This window comes from Pseudophryne corroboree, chromosome 9 (genome assembly GCF_028390025.1).
Source record: "Pseudophryne corroboree isolate aPseCor3 chromosome 9, aPseCor3.hap2, whole genome shotgun sequence".
NCBI classification, from domain to species: domain Eukaryota; kingdom Metazoa; phylum Chordata; class Amphibia; order Anura; family Myobatrachidae; genus Pseudophryne; species Pseudophryne corroboree.
In genome coordinates, this window is record NC_086452.1 from 468,420,219 (window position 1) to 468,435,376 (window position 15,158).

At 51.4% G+C, this 15,158-nt stretch overlaps 1 protein-coding gene across 1 annotated transcript; it reads left to right on the forward strand.

Moving 5' to 3' along the window:
* Window positions 1-2,696: 2,696 nt before the first annotated feature.
* LOC134958620 (uncharacterized) lies at window positions 2,697-11,404 on the forward strand. Its single transcript, XM_063941333.1, has 2 exons — window positions 2,697-2,762; window positions 4,451-11,404. Exon 2 carries the CDS (start codon window positions 7,283-7,285, stop codon window positions 8,861-8,863), a length of 1,581 nt encoding a protein of 526 aa, XP_063797403.1. The 5' UTR covers window positions 2,697-2,762; window positions 4,451-7,282; the 3' UTR covers window positions 8,864-11,404.
* The last annotated feature ends 3,754 nt before the right edge of the window (window positions 11,405-15,158 follow it).

The following is a 15,158-nucleotide window of genomic DNA, read 5'->3' on the forward strand; positions in this document are numbered from 1 at the left end:
AAAAATGTGTTTGTGTAAAAACCTGTTTGTAAAATACTGTGTATACAGTGATGTTAATGGAGACAGAGCCCTGACCTAGGTCATCCTTGTATGTATGATGTAACTTAGTATAGTATACTTTTATCACAGAATCAGGCTGGGGTTAGCCAAGAAATGTGTACATAGGTGTGCGCAGGGGGGGTGCCTGGTGCGCACAGGCACCCCCTAATATCTGGCACCCCGATCTCACATGCCTGATGCAGCGGTCGCAGAGCAGGCTGATTACTGTCCCCTCTGCACTGCACCCTGTCAGGACTGCATTACTGACCAGATGCCTGGGTTAATCAAGGGTGCCACTGCCACCAGCTTTCACACTCCCGGCTCCACCTCCATGTACAAAAACAGCGTGATGTGATTACATCATGCTGCTCGCACGCCCACCTGCCACACCCGCCACATGCCCACCTCTCTCCTTCTATGCTATGCCAACGCCAGCCACTGATGAGGAGTAGCATGCAGCCAGCGTTCCTCTTAGGAAGACAAATTCAATACTGGCAGGCGGTTGGCAGCAGCATTGACACGTCACTCGTTTTTCCAGCAGCAGCAGTACTAGTCTGCGACTGTCAGTGTCAGTGAGTGACTGACTTGTAAGTAAGCTGCTGCAGCTTGCAGGGGAAAGAGAGGGGGAGCCAGACCAGGCTGAGGAGGAGCACTGTAATTACAGTGAGTGCCATCAGGGGTGTTTGTTTGGTGCACACCACAACATCTGACAATGTATCTGCTTTATTAAGATTGGTACAAGGGTGGATATTTTATACTGCGTTGACCATCAATAGATAGTGCTAGACACACCCAAAAGGCGGTGCTAGACACACCCCTCTGACGGTGCACCCCCTAATAAAATGTGCTGCGCACGCCTATGAATGTGTAGGATTTAGCGTCCTTTACCCCATAGAATGTTAGCACATGAGATTAGCTGGACATGGAGGAAGGGAGGAAGGGGGGGGGGGGGGCATGAGAGGCTCCGACAGTTTCTATGTGAGGCAATAGAAATAATAAAATATACTTTTTCTTCAAATTTGATTAACAGAGAATAATTATAGATTGCAGTCAAGCAAAACCCGGGTCCTGAATGAAGAGTATACGCTCAGCTGCTGCAGTATGCGTTATCTGATTCCCACATATACAGTAGATAATTATATACTTTTGTATCACTGTTCCGATGGTTTATCTATTTTATCTATCTGTCTTAATGTGCACTTTCATTTTGTCTATATGTCCTTGTTTATAGCACTCACCATGGCAACAGTCCCCACGCCCCTGTTGGACGGCCCAGGGATTTCACGTCCGGTCATGTGATCGGGTCTCTGACCGGAAACGCTGAGTCCGGAAGCCGGACAGCGGCGGGGAGAGGACGGATGGAGGCGCTCTTGGTAAGTTATTTAACTGTTGTTATTTGCACTGATCACTTGTATGTGTGTGCTGGAGACGGGGGCTTGCACCCCGAAACGTCGATTAAACAGCACCTGATTTTTTACACGATTTAAAATATGTCTCCAGAGTGCCGCCATTTGTCCTCCACTTGTTTATATATATATATATATATATATACTGACTTCTCCACTGTGCATGCACAAATCCCATGGTAAGTGGCCACCTCGCCATTTTCCCGGGTGTTTGTGCTGCTGCAGCACTGGCACAGGGCTCTGGGGAGGTTAGTAATTAAACATGGATGCACCCTGTACCCATTATAGATACGCCACTGTGTATATCTATCTATCTATCTATCTATCTTCTGTAGGATGCTAGAGCGCGCAGCGGCCATTTTGGAAGGGACATTTACTAGAGGAAGGCACGAACATGCAGGGGGGTGAGAATCACAGCTGCAGCTAGAGGAAGGCGGTGGCGGCATGGATCCCCTTACAATGAGTAGTGGGGCATTATTATGTGAGGCATATATTATGGGGTCAGGCAGAGGCTGGATGGCAATTTTTTTCCTGGGGGCAAGGTCAAAGCACTGACCCATGAGCAGCAGAGGCACACATGAGTGCGGGCAGGCAACAGAAATTTTGGGGCCTGGTACATGTATTTCTTTGGGGCTCCCCCACCAATTCCTCTCAACACACACACATATATATGTAGGTGGAGAGGAACACATGGGTACGGGCAGGGGCACACATGGGTCGGGGCAGGGGCACACATGGGTCGGGGCAGGGGCACACATGGGTTGTAGTGGTCGGCATAGACACTGTCGAACTAAGTGTGGTCAACCCTATGATCCACACACGTGTAGAGTGACGTGTGCGCCGCAGAAGGTGCTGGGAGGGATCCGATCAGATCCCTCTCAGGGGAAAATGCAAAAAGAAGACCGTGAGCTACTATAGGGTCCAAGCAGCGCCGTAATGTATTCCGGAGCTTGTACATATGGAAGTGAGGCCAGTGAGGCCAGAGGCTGCATCTTAGGCTTTAGTACATCCCGCACATGATCTGAGGAAGAAATGCTCCTGTTCCTGGCATCACTCACATAACACTCTGGGTGGAAAACACATTGTGAAAGTGCCCCGAGCTTCCCGGAATAAGCCAGATACGGTATGGGGAGGGAAGGGGAGGGGGTGAGGTGGCTGTTGTGCAATGTAAACCCTGACCGGCGACATCACACTACTGCAGACTGTATAAATGCATCAGAGGACATATAGAGTACAGTGATTATAGCTGGGACTGGAAGCGAGTCAGTATGAGAGCAGCCATTGTGTTACTCGTTCTGGGGGTCTTCCTCATCCATGGTAAATATACTTTTCTCCTGTCAGGTCTGTGGGGAGATTTACTAAGCCACAGTTTGGGCGCTTATACTTGTATATTGTATATCTTACTAATGGTAAAAACATGAATATTTAATACAGCATTTCTGTGTCTAGGCATTGTCATTTATACCGACATTGGCCATAATAGACACAACGCACCTGATTCTGTGTCGCACACAATGCCGACGCAAATGGTTATATTTTTGAGCTACGCATGTGGCTAAGTGGCTAGAAAGTCACACGGCGCATACATACTGCGTCAGGGCCGGTGCAAGATTTCTCGGCACCCTAGGCAAAATTTCTGCCTACTGCCCCTTCCTCCTACCCGCCCTTCAGGTGAAAGGCATGCTGCGGCTCTCCCCCACCCCCAGTCTGTTGCATGGTTGCTCTCTTCTCCCCATCTCTCCAGTCTGTGTGGGTGCCTGCTGCTCTCACCCCCCCCCCCCTTACTCTGATAAATGTCTACTGCTCTATCCCCCCCACCATCTGTGCGCATGCCCCCCCCCCCCCCCCCCCCCCCAGACTGCTGCTCTCCCCCTCTTTCCTTATCAAATGCAGAAAGTGCGCTCTGCAGCCACCTTACCTGCAGGCTGCGTTGCAGAGTTGGGACTGAGTGGTCTGTGAAAAAACCTGGAATGAAGAGCAGCGCCGCATGACTCCAGGAGCTGTGAAAGTTACTGCCTGTGCCGGGTGGAGACGGAGCTGGAGGCTGCAATACAGGAGCTTGGCAGTTGCGGCTACTGTAAGATACGAGTGCCAGGGGGATTGCGGCAGCTGTGAGAGGTAGGACCACGCTACCTTTTTCAGGCAGCTGTAGCAGGCCGCCCCCTCAGGTCCCGGCGCCCCTAGGCAGCTGCCTAAAGCTGCCTAGTGGAAGCTCCGGCCCTGTACTGCGTGCGCAGAGGCGCAGTAGCGATTGAGATGCTCTGTCACAGATATATATTAGAAAAAGTGCTGGGCGCTTCTGGCCGGTGACTGGGAGGCTTCTATTCAGACGCACAGCCAATGTCACAGTCTTATGGGCGTGTTTTCACAGCGTCACGGGCGTGTCGCATCACTGGTTGTGGACTCGGACGCTTAATCGCTCACATTGGAGGCAAAACTCTGACGGAGAATGTGCAGCTATCATGGGGGCTGGGGCTAGTTTTCATAGTGCGTCCGACAGTGGCGCCTGAATGCGCACCTAGCGGGATTACAGCATCTAAAGACCCTCAAAGTGGGAATCCCAGCCCTTGCACAGTCACACGCTGCAAATGCAGATAATAGTGACAGGGGAGAGTTCCTGGCAGAATTTATTTTCTGGAAATGTGTGCCCTCAAAAAAAACAAAACCCTGAGGTTTCCACTCATTCTTTTCTGTTGCTGGGTTATCTGGTTATTTTAAATAGTGGGGATAAATCAGAGGTTCTCAAACGTGGTCCTCAAGGCACCCCAATGGTCCAGGTTTTAAGTTTATCCATGCTTGGCCACAGGTGACTTAATTATCAGTTGATATGCAGGGAGGTGGTGGTGGTATGTCCGAACAATACACATTTATATAAATAAATGTGTACTTGTGTGTGTATTTGTGTGCATGTATGTGTGTGTGCGTATGCTTGTGTGCGTATGTGTGATTGTCTGAGGCAGTGTATGAAGATGTCCCATTAATAGCTATGGCACCTATCTCTACAGCGGAAGCCTTGAGGTGCAGGAAGTCCTCCTGTGTCGACACTCGCCCCTGCTCGTCCGTGGAAGTGACCTGTCGGTCCGGGGCGGACCATTGCTTTGTGATGATGAAAACTTCTCCAATATGTAAGCAGCACAATGTGCACATTACTTTCCTACAGTCAAGTTGTTCTCAACCAAAAGGTCAGAACAAATGTAAACTACAGTATGCAGCCAGACAAGAACGTGTACAGCACAGAGAACATTTGCAGATTATACACTGTATTCCTTACCAGCTATTGCTGTGTAATTTACACTAGATTAATCCAAACTGCTGTTACAATATCCACAGGCAAACACAGTGGGGGACTCCAGTTGCCCAGAAGGAGAGCGAAATGACAGGCATAGGAATGGAGAGAGTTAAACCTCCTGTGAGGGGTGGACCTAAATGTTATGAAAAGTACAGCCAATGGTAGAGAGGGGAGGGATCAGTATATATAGGGATGTATAGGCTAGCTAAGTCTCTCTTGCTGCTGGTTTGCCTTCTGGTGAGTGTTGCTGAATTGCATATTCACTAGTGTTTTAGCTAGGCTAGTTCAAGTATTCAGGTTTGCACTGTATTGTTATAGCATCACCCTCCTCTCTCATCTCACCACATACTTCTTTAGGATAATGGCCGCCTCTCGCCCCCTCCGTTCTGCCGGGACCCCAGCTCGTTACCGCTCTGAAGGCGGTGAAGCTGGGTCCACGGATGTATCTGCGGGCTCATCTGCCCGTTCCTCGTCCACCGGCGCCGACGCGGGTGCCCGCGCGGCGGTGGCTGGACGGACCCGGTCTTCCCTGCCCCGGGTATCGGGTCCGGAGTTAACCTCCGGCCGCGAGCGGCAGGGGGGGCTGGGGGCACGGGGAGACGACCGGAGGTGGCCGGGCATCGGCCTTCACCTCTACCTCTGGAGGGTGAGGCGCCGTTGCCGGGAGCAGGCACCCGCGGGCGCGCCAGAGCAGGCGGCCTACGGGGGCTCCCATCCCATCTCCCCACCCGTCCCCCTTGTCACGGCCGCGGAGTGATGCCGGTCGAGGGGGTCGGGGTGGGCGGAGAGCGGCGGCAGGTCGGACGGGGCCTGTCGCGGGGTCTCGTCCGGCGGTACTTTCTGGTGGCCAAGACGATGGAAGGAGGGTGGCGGGAAGCGGCGGGCCGTGCGCACGCAGTTCGCGCACGACCGCGCTCTCAGCCAGTGGTGCCGATCGCGCACGTGTGCGCGCAGTGGCGCCGCCGGGTTACACGTCTCCCCTGCTGCCTCCCTTACAGCCGGAGTCCGGCGGGGAGCGACGGCGGGGGGTGGTGTCCCAGGATAGGGCACGGCAGCATTGAGCCCCGCAGAGGTGCCTTCCCTGCAGACGGAGAGAGGGCACGCGCGAGGTGGCCGGTGGCAGGCACAATAGTGATAGTGAGGGCCAGCAGGCGCAGGATAGAATAGATGAGTGGTGGGGGGCCACGCCAATTGTGGTCATGGGGGCCAGCGGGTCACCAGAAGGCCAGGCGGGGCATTGGCCGTTCGGTCCCTTATCGGCGCCTGCCGGCCGACGGGCCAGGAGGCGTGCGCCGGCATCTGCGGGAGCTCCCGCCGGTGCTGGCCGCGACTTTTGGGGAAGTCAGGAGGCTTCCGGAGAGTTGGCTTCGGCTCTGTCGACGGTGGTGGCGGCATTGGCCGCAGCCGCATCCCCGGGGGCAGCAAAGCATTCCGGCGCGTGCGCAGAAGCAAGGGCGTCCGGTACGCAGCCGGGGTCAGCGGCTCAGCGAATAGCGCGCGCTTGCCGTGACCTGGGGGCGGCCACGGCGCAGTTGGGACACCATCCAGTACGGACGGAGCGCGGACGCGAGGTGGGGACGTCTTTGCCCCGCAGTGCTAGGCATGCCCCGGGAGTGGTTTCCGGGTCCCGTGCTTTGTCTTCTTTTTCAGGTGATCGTGGAGAGATTGAGGTGGACGTGAGCGATGAGGAGGATTTCGAAGTTTCCACACCGAAGGACTCCCAGTCCGAACAGTCGACAGCGTCAGGTGAGGTCGAGCAGTCGGCGTCGGGCTCCAGCGCGCGCTCCAGTTCTCTCAGTTCCACCGCTTCTTCATCCCTGTCGTCGCAAGCGTCCGACGTCAGTAGCACGACTAGGGCAAAAAAGCGTGCGACAAAGTACGCTAAGAGGGCGGCAGGGCAGCAGGAGAGGCGGAAGAGACGCAAGCGGCTTAGCGAGGTCGCTCGCAGGGCCAAGAAGCACCGTGATTTGCCGGGAGTAGTCCACTATGATTATACGGCAGTGTTGAGGGGGTTACGGGATAGCTGCCGTAGGAAGATCTGCAGAGGCGATTACGTGGATATGTTCGTGCTGAGTGCTGACTATGGACGCGAAGAAGGAGTATAAGGCAGCGACAGCTAAGAAAGGCATCGGAGCTGAGGCTTTCCGTACTTTCGACAACTGGCTGGCCGGTTTCTGCGTCTTTGCGGCATGTTATCTGGAAGATAGGCCTGAGGAACACATGAACGTCATACGATACCTGCACTTGATACACGATATGCAGCGCACATCGTCAGGAATCAAATGGCGGACGTATGATGAGAAGTTCCGAGAGAAGCAGGACTGCTTACAGATTATTGACTTTGGTTGCAAGGACGTGGAGGTCTGGCTCCAGGTCACCCGGGCTTCTCAACCCACAAAGGAGACCCGGAATCCGGGGGCGGACGGGCAACGCGCAGGGTCGTCCGCCCAGTGGAGTAGCGCGGAAGGGGGACCGGGTAGGAGAGGTAGGTTGTCTATCCGCGGGGGAGGGCAGGCCGCCGTGAGGGGGAAGTGTTTCGCATTTAATAATGCGACCTGTTCCTTCGGCAAGCAGTGTCGGTTTCGACATTCGTGCTTGCAATGTGGCGGCTTCCACCCGGCCTCCAACTGTTTTAAAGGAAATCGGCAAGGCGCGAGGGGAAAGCAAAGCTACGCAAGACCCGGCGCGAGCGGGATCGCTCAACAGGTCCCCAACGCCAATTAATTTGGACGCCATGTCCAAATGGTTGGATTGGTATCCGAATAGTACGGACGCTCAGTTTTTGTTTCAGGGTTTTAAGTTTGGTTTCCGCTTGACAGTTGCGGGCGAAGTATCGGTCAAGGCTCTCCGGAATCTTCAGTCCGCTCGCGCCTTGCCGTCTGTTTTGCGCGAGAAAGTTGATAAAGAGGTGCGAATGGGTAGGATGGAGGGCCCGTTTAGCTCGCCCCCAGTGGATGACTTGATCATTTCCCCAGTGGGGGTAGTCCCCAAGAAGACTCCGGGTGCCTTTCGGCTCATTCAACATCTTTCTTACCCGTCAGGGTCGTCGGTCAACGACGCGATACCACCGGCACACTGCTCGGTGGTGTACCAGTCGTTTGACGAGGCACTGGAGTTGGTTCGTAGTTACGGCCCGGGAGCTCTGATGGCTAAGATCGATGTTGAATCCGCGTTTCGGTTGCTCCCGTTGCATCCGGACTCATTCCGTTTTATGGGTTTTCGAAACGGAGCGGAATATTTCATTGACAAATGTTTGCCGATGGGATGTTCCGTTTCCTGCTCGTTTTTTGAAAGGTTTAGCACATTCTTGAATTGGTGCGTGGAGTCTTCTTCAGGGGCACATGGAGTTGCGCATTACCTCGATGATTTCCTGTGTGTGGGACCGGCGAATTCGCCGCGCTGCAGCGACTTGCTGTTCAGCATCCGAGCGTTGTTTTATCACTTTGGCGTTCCTATGGCCGAGGATAAAACGGAGGGGCCGGTTTCCTGTTTGTCGTTCTTGGGGATTGAAATCGACACGGTGGCGGGATCATGTCACCTTCCTCAGGCCAAGGTCGCGAAGCTCCGCGAGGTTATTTGCCAGTTCGTGATGTCGCGCAAAGTCACGCTGAGGCAGGCGCAGTCCTTGCTGGGCCTCTTGAACTTTGCTTGCCGGGTGATCCCGATGGGCAGGGTTTTCTGCCGAAAGCTGGAGAGGGCGACGGCGGGGTGTGCCAGGCCGCATCATTTCATTCGCTTGTCCTCCGAGATTAAGAGGGATTTGGCCGTCTGGGCCTCGTTCCTGGAGGACTTCAATGGGGTGCGTATCTGGCTGGCCCCAACGATCGACAATGCTAGGTTACAGCTGTTTACCGACGCGGCGGGTTCCTCTGGGTTCGGTTGCTACCTAGTGGGATCTTGGTGCGTGGCCTCGTGGCCTGAGGAATGGCATCGCAAAGGTTTCACTAAGGACCTTTTGCTGCTGGAGCAATTCCCCATTATGGTAGCACTGGAGGTTTGGGGCGATCGTCTGGCTCATCGCAGCATTTTGTTTAGATGTGACAATCTGGGCGTGGTGCATGCGATCAATAACCAGAGGGCTGGTGGTTCTGAGGGTGCTTGGGCGATTGCTGCTGACATGCTTGCATAAGAATGTATGGTTCCACGCGTAACATGTGCCAGGACTTGAGAACGGAATTGCCGACGCGTTGTCCCGCGGTCAGTGGGAGAGATTTCGTTTGTTGGCACCCGAGGCCGATGAGCGGGGGTTTCAATGTCCCGGTTATGTCTGGCAGGTGATTAGACCGGACTGGAGGGCCTAGCGATGCGGTCAGTGGCTCCGAACACGCTCAAGGCTTACGGTCAAGCTTGGAGCGAGTGGGAAGAGTTTGTCCGAGGACGTAGTCAAGACGGTAAGAGTGGGCATCGGATGATGCTTTCTTTTATTTGGCAGCGTTTTGTCACGGGTAGGTCCAGAGCGGTGGTGTCCCGATACTTAGCAGGGATTTCATTTTTTAATAAAATCAAGGGTGTCCCTGACGTGCAAAGAGCGGGCTTCTTGTAAAGGCGATGAAAGGGTGGGCGCGCGTGGCGCCAACGCCTCCTGATAGGCGATGCCCCATCGATGCAGCCTTGCTACCGGCTGTCATCGATGCGGTAGGCAGTATCGCGTTATCACTTTTTGAATCGCTGTTGTTCCAGTTGGCGTTCTCCATGGCTTACCACGGAGCCTTTTGGGTTTCGGAGCTGGTAGCGCCATCTAAGCGGGCAGACTCGCGCATGCTTCTGGATGACGTGGTGGTGGGTGAGAGGTCCTTGCTGTGCAGATTGCGTCGCTCTAAGACGGACCAAGTAGGTAGAGGGCGATGGGTCACTTTGGTACCGTCTCTGGAGGGGAGCATTTGCCCGGTGAGATTGGCATCGAAATATGCAGCAGTGCGGCCAGGTGTGAAGGGGTCGTGGCTGCTGCATTATGACGGTTTACCTTTGATGAAATATCAGTTTCGTTGGATGCTGAGTCGCTGTCTGGTGAGCTTGGGCCTTTCACCTGCTGCTTTCGGTACGCATTCTTTCCGAATCGGGGCGGCGACGTCGGCTGCGTCGGCGGGTTTTTCCGTTGCGGAGATTCAGGCAGTGGGGCGATGAAAGTCGTCAAGTTACAAACTATATATTCGCCCAGTTTCATGAGTTTTTAGTTTGACTAACCGTTCAGTTTTATTAGCCGTTGTATAAGTTCATGTTGTAAGGTTAAGTACGTCCTTGTGCAGTTTGTGTCTGTTTGTCTCCCCTGTTCATCCTACTCAGGGATTAGCTACTCGCCGCTGCTGGCAACGGGGGTCTGGAGTTCTTTTGCGATTTTTTGCCTGACTTGACGGACTGAATTTCAATCTACAATTCGGCTGATTAGTTGCAACACGAAGTCCCTCAGCAGGTTTTTACGCTTTCACCTCCAGCTGAGTTCTTACATGTTTTTCCCATTTTAACCCCCCCCCCCTTTTATTTTCCTTATTTTCCTTTGATCTTTCCCGTTGTGTTTCTATGTTATGCTTCGATTGGCTGGAAGCTTGTTTAGATCGGCTAGGCCGTGACTTATGCAAGACACGAAAACCCCTTTTTTCTTTTGGCAGATCCTTCAGGTTAATGCATTCAATAAGCTCCTGTTAGGATACGTATTAACCGATTTTTACTCCTTTCCTTCTCTTCAGGTTGGGTAGAAGACGATTTGGCAATCTGGGTAGTTGGCCACTCTTATGTTTACTGGGCAGCCAGGTTTTTGGCCTCGGAGGGGGCGCAGTTTTTTCCTTAGGCTCATGGCGTTCGTTGGCTTGGTTGGCGGGGGATGATGTGGCAAGATCTGAAGAGTAGATTGGTCAGTCAGGTCAGCGAGCATGGAGTCCCTAGGGTGCTGGTTGTCCATTTGGGTGGCAAACGATCTGGGGAAGAGGACATCTTTGGAGCTGCGATGGGCCATGATGGAAGATCTGGCCAGTGTGGCCGCAGCGTGGCCCAATTGTGTTTTGGTGTTCTCTATGATGGTGCCAAGGTTGCGTTGGCGAGGAGTGGCGGGCGGTCGCCCGATTGATGAGGCCAGGCTAAAGGTGAATGCGGCGGTGGCGAAGTGGGTGTTGGCTCACGGAGGGAAAGTGGTTCGCCACCCTAGGATTCGGTTTCGTGACAGTCACCTTTTTCGGCCTGATGGTGTGCAACTGTCCAAGGAAGGGATGTTGTTTTTCCTGGAGGATCTGTTTTTGGTGTTGCAGGAGTTAGGTTGAGGGTATGGTGGCAGTGCGAAGACTCTGGGGAAGAGTCTTTCGCTGTTGGCGGAAAAGAACGGCAGGTTGTAGTTTGACTTGTTAGTTACAGTTGTTTACAGTATTGGTGTGGTTTAGGTGCACTCACCTCCATTGACTTTTAAGGCCGCTAGATCACCCATCAGGGGGCAGCGTCATTACCCATCAGTGTGGGCAGTCAGCGTGGAGGTCTGAGTCGGGCACCTATTACCTATGTATGGTTTGTGGTAAATTAGGATCGTTTGGGTTTTAATGTTTTTTGAGGTTATCGTCAGTGGAATATAGCCGTTCATTTTTCTGCCACCATATGCCGGCTGAATCGGCATGTTAACTTAAATTTTACTTTACAGGTTTTTTCTAATGGTTAGGGTACAATAAATAGCTAACAATTTTCTGCCAAATTCAAGTCTCCGTGTCATTATTTCTTGGTATTAAAGGTATTGAATGCTTTACTTTTGGAATAAGGGTCCACACATTATCATTAGGAGGTTTAACCCCTCTCCAGCCCAGCTAAAACCATTATTCATGACCACAATAGCGGTATTATACAATATGATTTTACTTGGATCCGGTCAGGGGTTCTGGAGGTTAGGTTTAGGCTGTGTGTGTGTGTGTGGGGGGGGGTTAGGCTGTGGTGGGAGGTAGGTTTAAGCTGTGGGAAGGGGGGTGGTTAGGTTTAGGCACCCCTGTGGATGGATAGGGTTAGGCTGTGGGGGGATGGTTAGGTTTAGGCTGCAGGAAGGGAGGGCTAGTGTTAGTGGGCCATTGGGGGAAGGTAAGTATACTTACCTTCCCCCTGTTGGGATTCTCATGGTCGGGATTCCGCAGTAGTTATTCTGATCCGATTAGAGAATTTTTATTAGAGGTGTGGCCACAGCGTGCAATATAACGGACGGTGCGGAGCTGCTGCACATGTCCAGTGACAGCAGCTCCTCCTACCAAGTCTGCTGTATGTGTGGATCTAAGTGCTTAATCAGCACGTTGCACCAGAGGGACCAGAGAGCAGCTGGCAGCAAGAAGAGACAGGCATCTTACCATGAAGTGGGAGAATCTGTTCTTAGGAAGCTCAGTTCTGTCTCTCATTGGTTATACTATATATGTATATTTATTATGGGATAATTAACCTTTTTTCTGACCAGTTATTATATTTTCTGAGATAAATATGTTTGATAGAATCTTTCCCCTACAGCCTACATTATAGATCTCTGTTTCCCAAACTTCTTCAGGGACTACTAACAGCCCGCTATTGTTATTTCTTTAGGGGGAAACATGAATAGAAGCCTATAGGCTTCTATAGGGTAATGCCATCTAAACATGGCGTTGTCCACCGCATCCAAACTCCAGAATGCATCACATGCCAGGGATTGGTGCATATAGAGAAAAGCAGCCAAACCTCCGAAAATGACTTGGACGCAGTTTTAGCTTTGCTGCATCCCATCCATAGAGTGTAAGCTCCTCTGGGACAGGGACTGATGTGAATGACTGAACTATTCTCTGTGAAGTGTTACGAAACATGTATGATATATATATATATATATATATATATATATATATATATAACTGTTAATAAGTAAATAATACATAATACAACAGGTTTTATGGATTAAGGGGGACATTTACTAAGCAGTGATAAGAGTGGAGAAGTGAGCCAGTGGAGAAGTTGCCCATGGCAACCAATCAGCACTGAAGTAACATCTGTAATTTGCATACTATAAAATGACACAGAGCTGCTGATTGGTTGATGGGGCAACTTCTCCACTGGCTCACTTCTCTGCTATTATCACTGCTTAGTAAATGTCCACCGAAGTCATATTTCTCTGTTTTGTAGAATAATAATAATGCCATTTTCTATTCTTTGTTATGTTTACCCGTGGGTGTATTACGGAGAAAGACTGTATGATAATGAAAGCCATGGAACCATCAACTCGTTGCTGTACAACAAACCTCTGCAACTGACGCATGAACCTGATCGTAATTCTAACCCCCAGGAATCCCTATATAACATGATCCATAGTCATTGTGTATGTTACTGTTTTTCTGTATCTGCCCTACATCTATATATGGCAGACCATGTACAGAATGTGCACTTATTTCCCATTCACTAGACGTGACTCTGGGCCTAATTTCTCGTAAGCAAATCAGAAAAGCACACAACTGGGCAAAACCGTGATGCACCCAGGGCCGGATTCAGAGAGAGGCGACAGAGGCGGCCGCCCCCAGGGCCCCCACACACTGCACTCAGAGAAGTCTCCCTCCGACGGCTCAGCTGTTCATTTACGGTGGCCGCCGCCGAGCTCCTCTGTGTACAGTCAGTCTCTCGGGATAGTGAAGGGAGATCCTGCGAGACACTGACTGTGAGCTACCAGCGTCTGCTTCTCTGGCGTTCTGTCCCTGGTCAGTCTGCTGCTCCGTGAGTGATGTCCAGGTCGTGTGTGTACAGTATGTCACGTAAGGGGGGGGGGGGGCGCCTTTGGCAGCAACTTTAGTAGTGGGGGCTCCCACACCTTCATTGCCCCGGGCTCCCACTAGCCTTAATCTGGCCCTGGTTGTACTGCAGGTGGGGCAGATGTAACATGTGCAGAGAGAGTTAGATTTGGGTGGGTTATATTGTTTCTGTAAATGGTAAATACTGGCTGCTTTATTTTTAGGCTGCAAATTAGAATTCAGTTTGAAAACACCCCACCCAAATCTAACTCTCTCTGCACATGTTACATCTGTCCCCCCTGCAGTGCACATGGTTTTGCCCAGTTGCTAATTTTTTTACTTTGAATCAGGCCCCTTGTCACTAAATTTCAGTTTTGTTTTTTCTTAATAAAATAAACTTCCCTTTTTCTTCTATGTGTTTTATGATTTTATTTTGGAATAACATGACCGCTGCGGTTTGAGCTCCAACTTCTTTGTTTTATGGGCGACTGTTGCAGAATGAGAACAAACGCGGCCTAAAATCAGGGCTGGTAGGCGAAATCTTGGCGCATGGTACACTCATATTTTGGGGGGCCCGGAGCACTTGCCACTAGGTATAGCGTTGAAATAAGCAGGAGTTACAGTGGTTCTAGAGAGTGGCGGGACGCGCCTCGCTCTCACCCTCCAGCCTGTGCTACAGCTCGGCCTCCTGCACATATCAGCAAGCAGCTGATGGAGCCATAACTGGGGTTCTTTAGAATTCTTGCTGTATACTTATACTAAAACACACACTGGAAACACACGTGACGGAAGCATGACACAACATAAACACCACATGCGCGCTCACACACACACACACACACACACACACACACACACACACACACACTATTGTGGAATGGCCATTGTATGTCAGCAGCTGGAGGCCCCCTAAACTTTTATGGATATTGTAAAATACATTTTAGATTCTTGTGTAACACTCCTGCCTCCAGCTGATACTGAGACGTCAGGGCAATTACTGTCACATATTGTGCCACACAATGTTGTATAACACATTTTGCCCCCAATTTACATCATACGAGCGCTGTGTCCCTAAATCACTTCATATGCCACAACTCACAGCGGCGGGGGCGGCCAACTGGTATGTTCCAACTTTATTACCGGTATCACCATTAGCAACCACACAGTCACCTCCCACCGCAACAGGAGTGTGGTATACAAGATCTACAGTCATTAGGTCGACCCCGTATGGTCGTCCTTCAAAAGGTCGACACTGGAAAAGGTCGACAGGTTCAAAAGGACAATATGGGAATGGTTGACACAATAGAGGTCGACACATAGTTTTTTTTTGCACATTTGGGGGTTTGTGTTGATGTTTTTTTCGTCTGGGACCACCATTTGTATAAATGCGTCCCCTCGCTGGCTCACTGCGATCACCACGCGTCGCTCGCCACAAGGTTAATAAAAGTTCTGATTTGTGACATGAATAGTCAAGGATGGAAAAAGTAAAAAAAACATGGAAAATCTCCAAAACACATCTGTTGGCCATATATGTGAGGACCATTGCCATGTCGACCATTTCAACCTGTCGACATTTTGTGCCTGTTGACACTTCCCAGTGTCGACCTTTTGTATGTCGACTTTTTCTTCATGTCAACGTTTTGTCAGTGTTGACCTAAACATTGTAGATCTATAGTCCGGATCCTCCACAACAGCTGGAACAACTTTCTCTTATGTGGGGGGGGAGGGGGG

What these genes read in the sequence shown, in the direction of transcription:
- LOC134958620 (XM_063941333.1), top strand. Translation starts at nt 7,283, where the DNA reads ATGCGACCTGTTCCTTCGGCAAGCAGTGTCGGTTTCGACATTCGTGCT.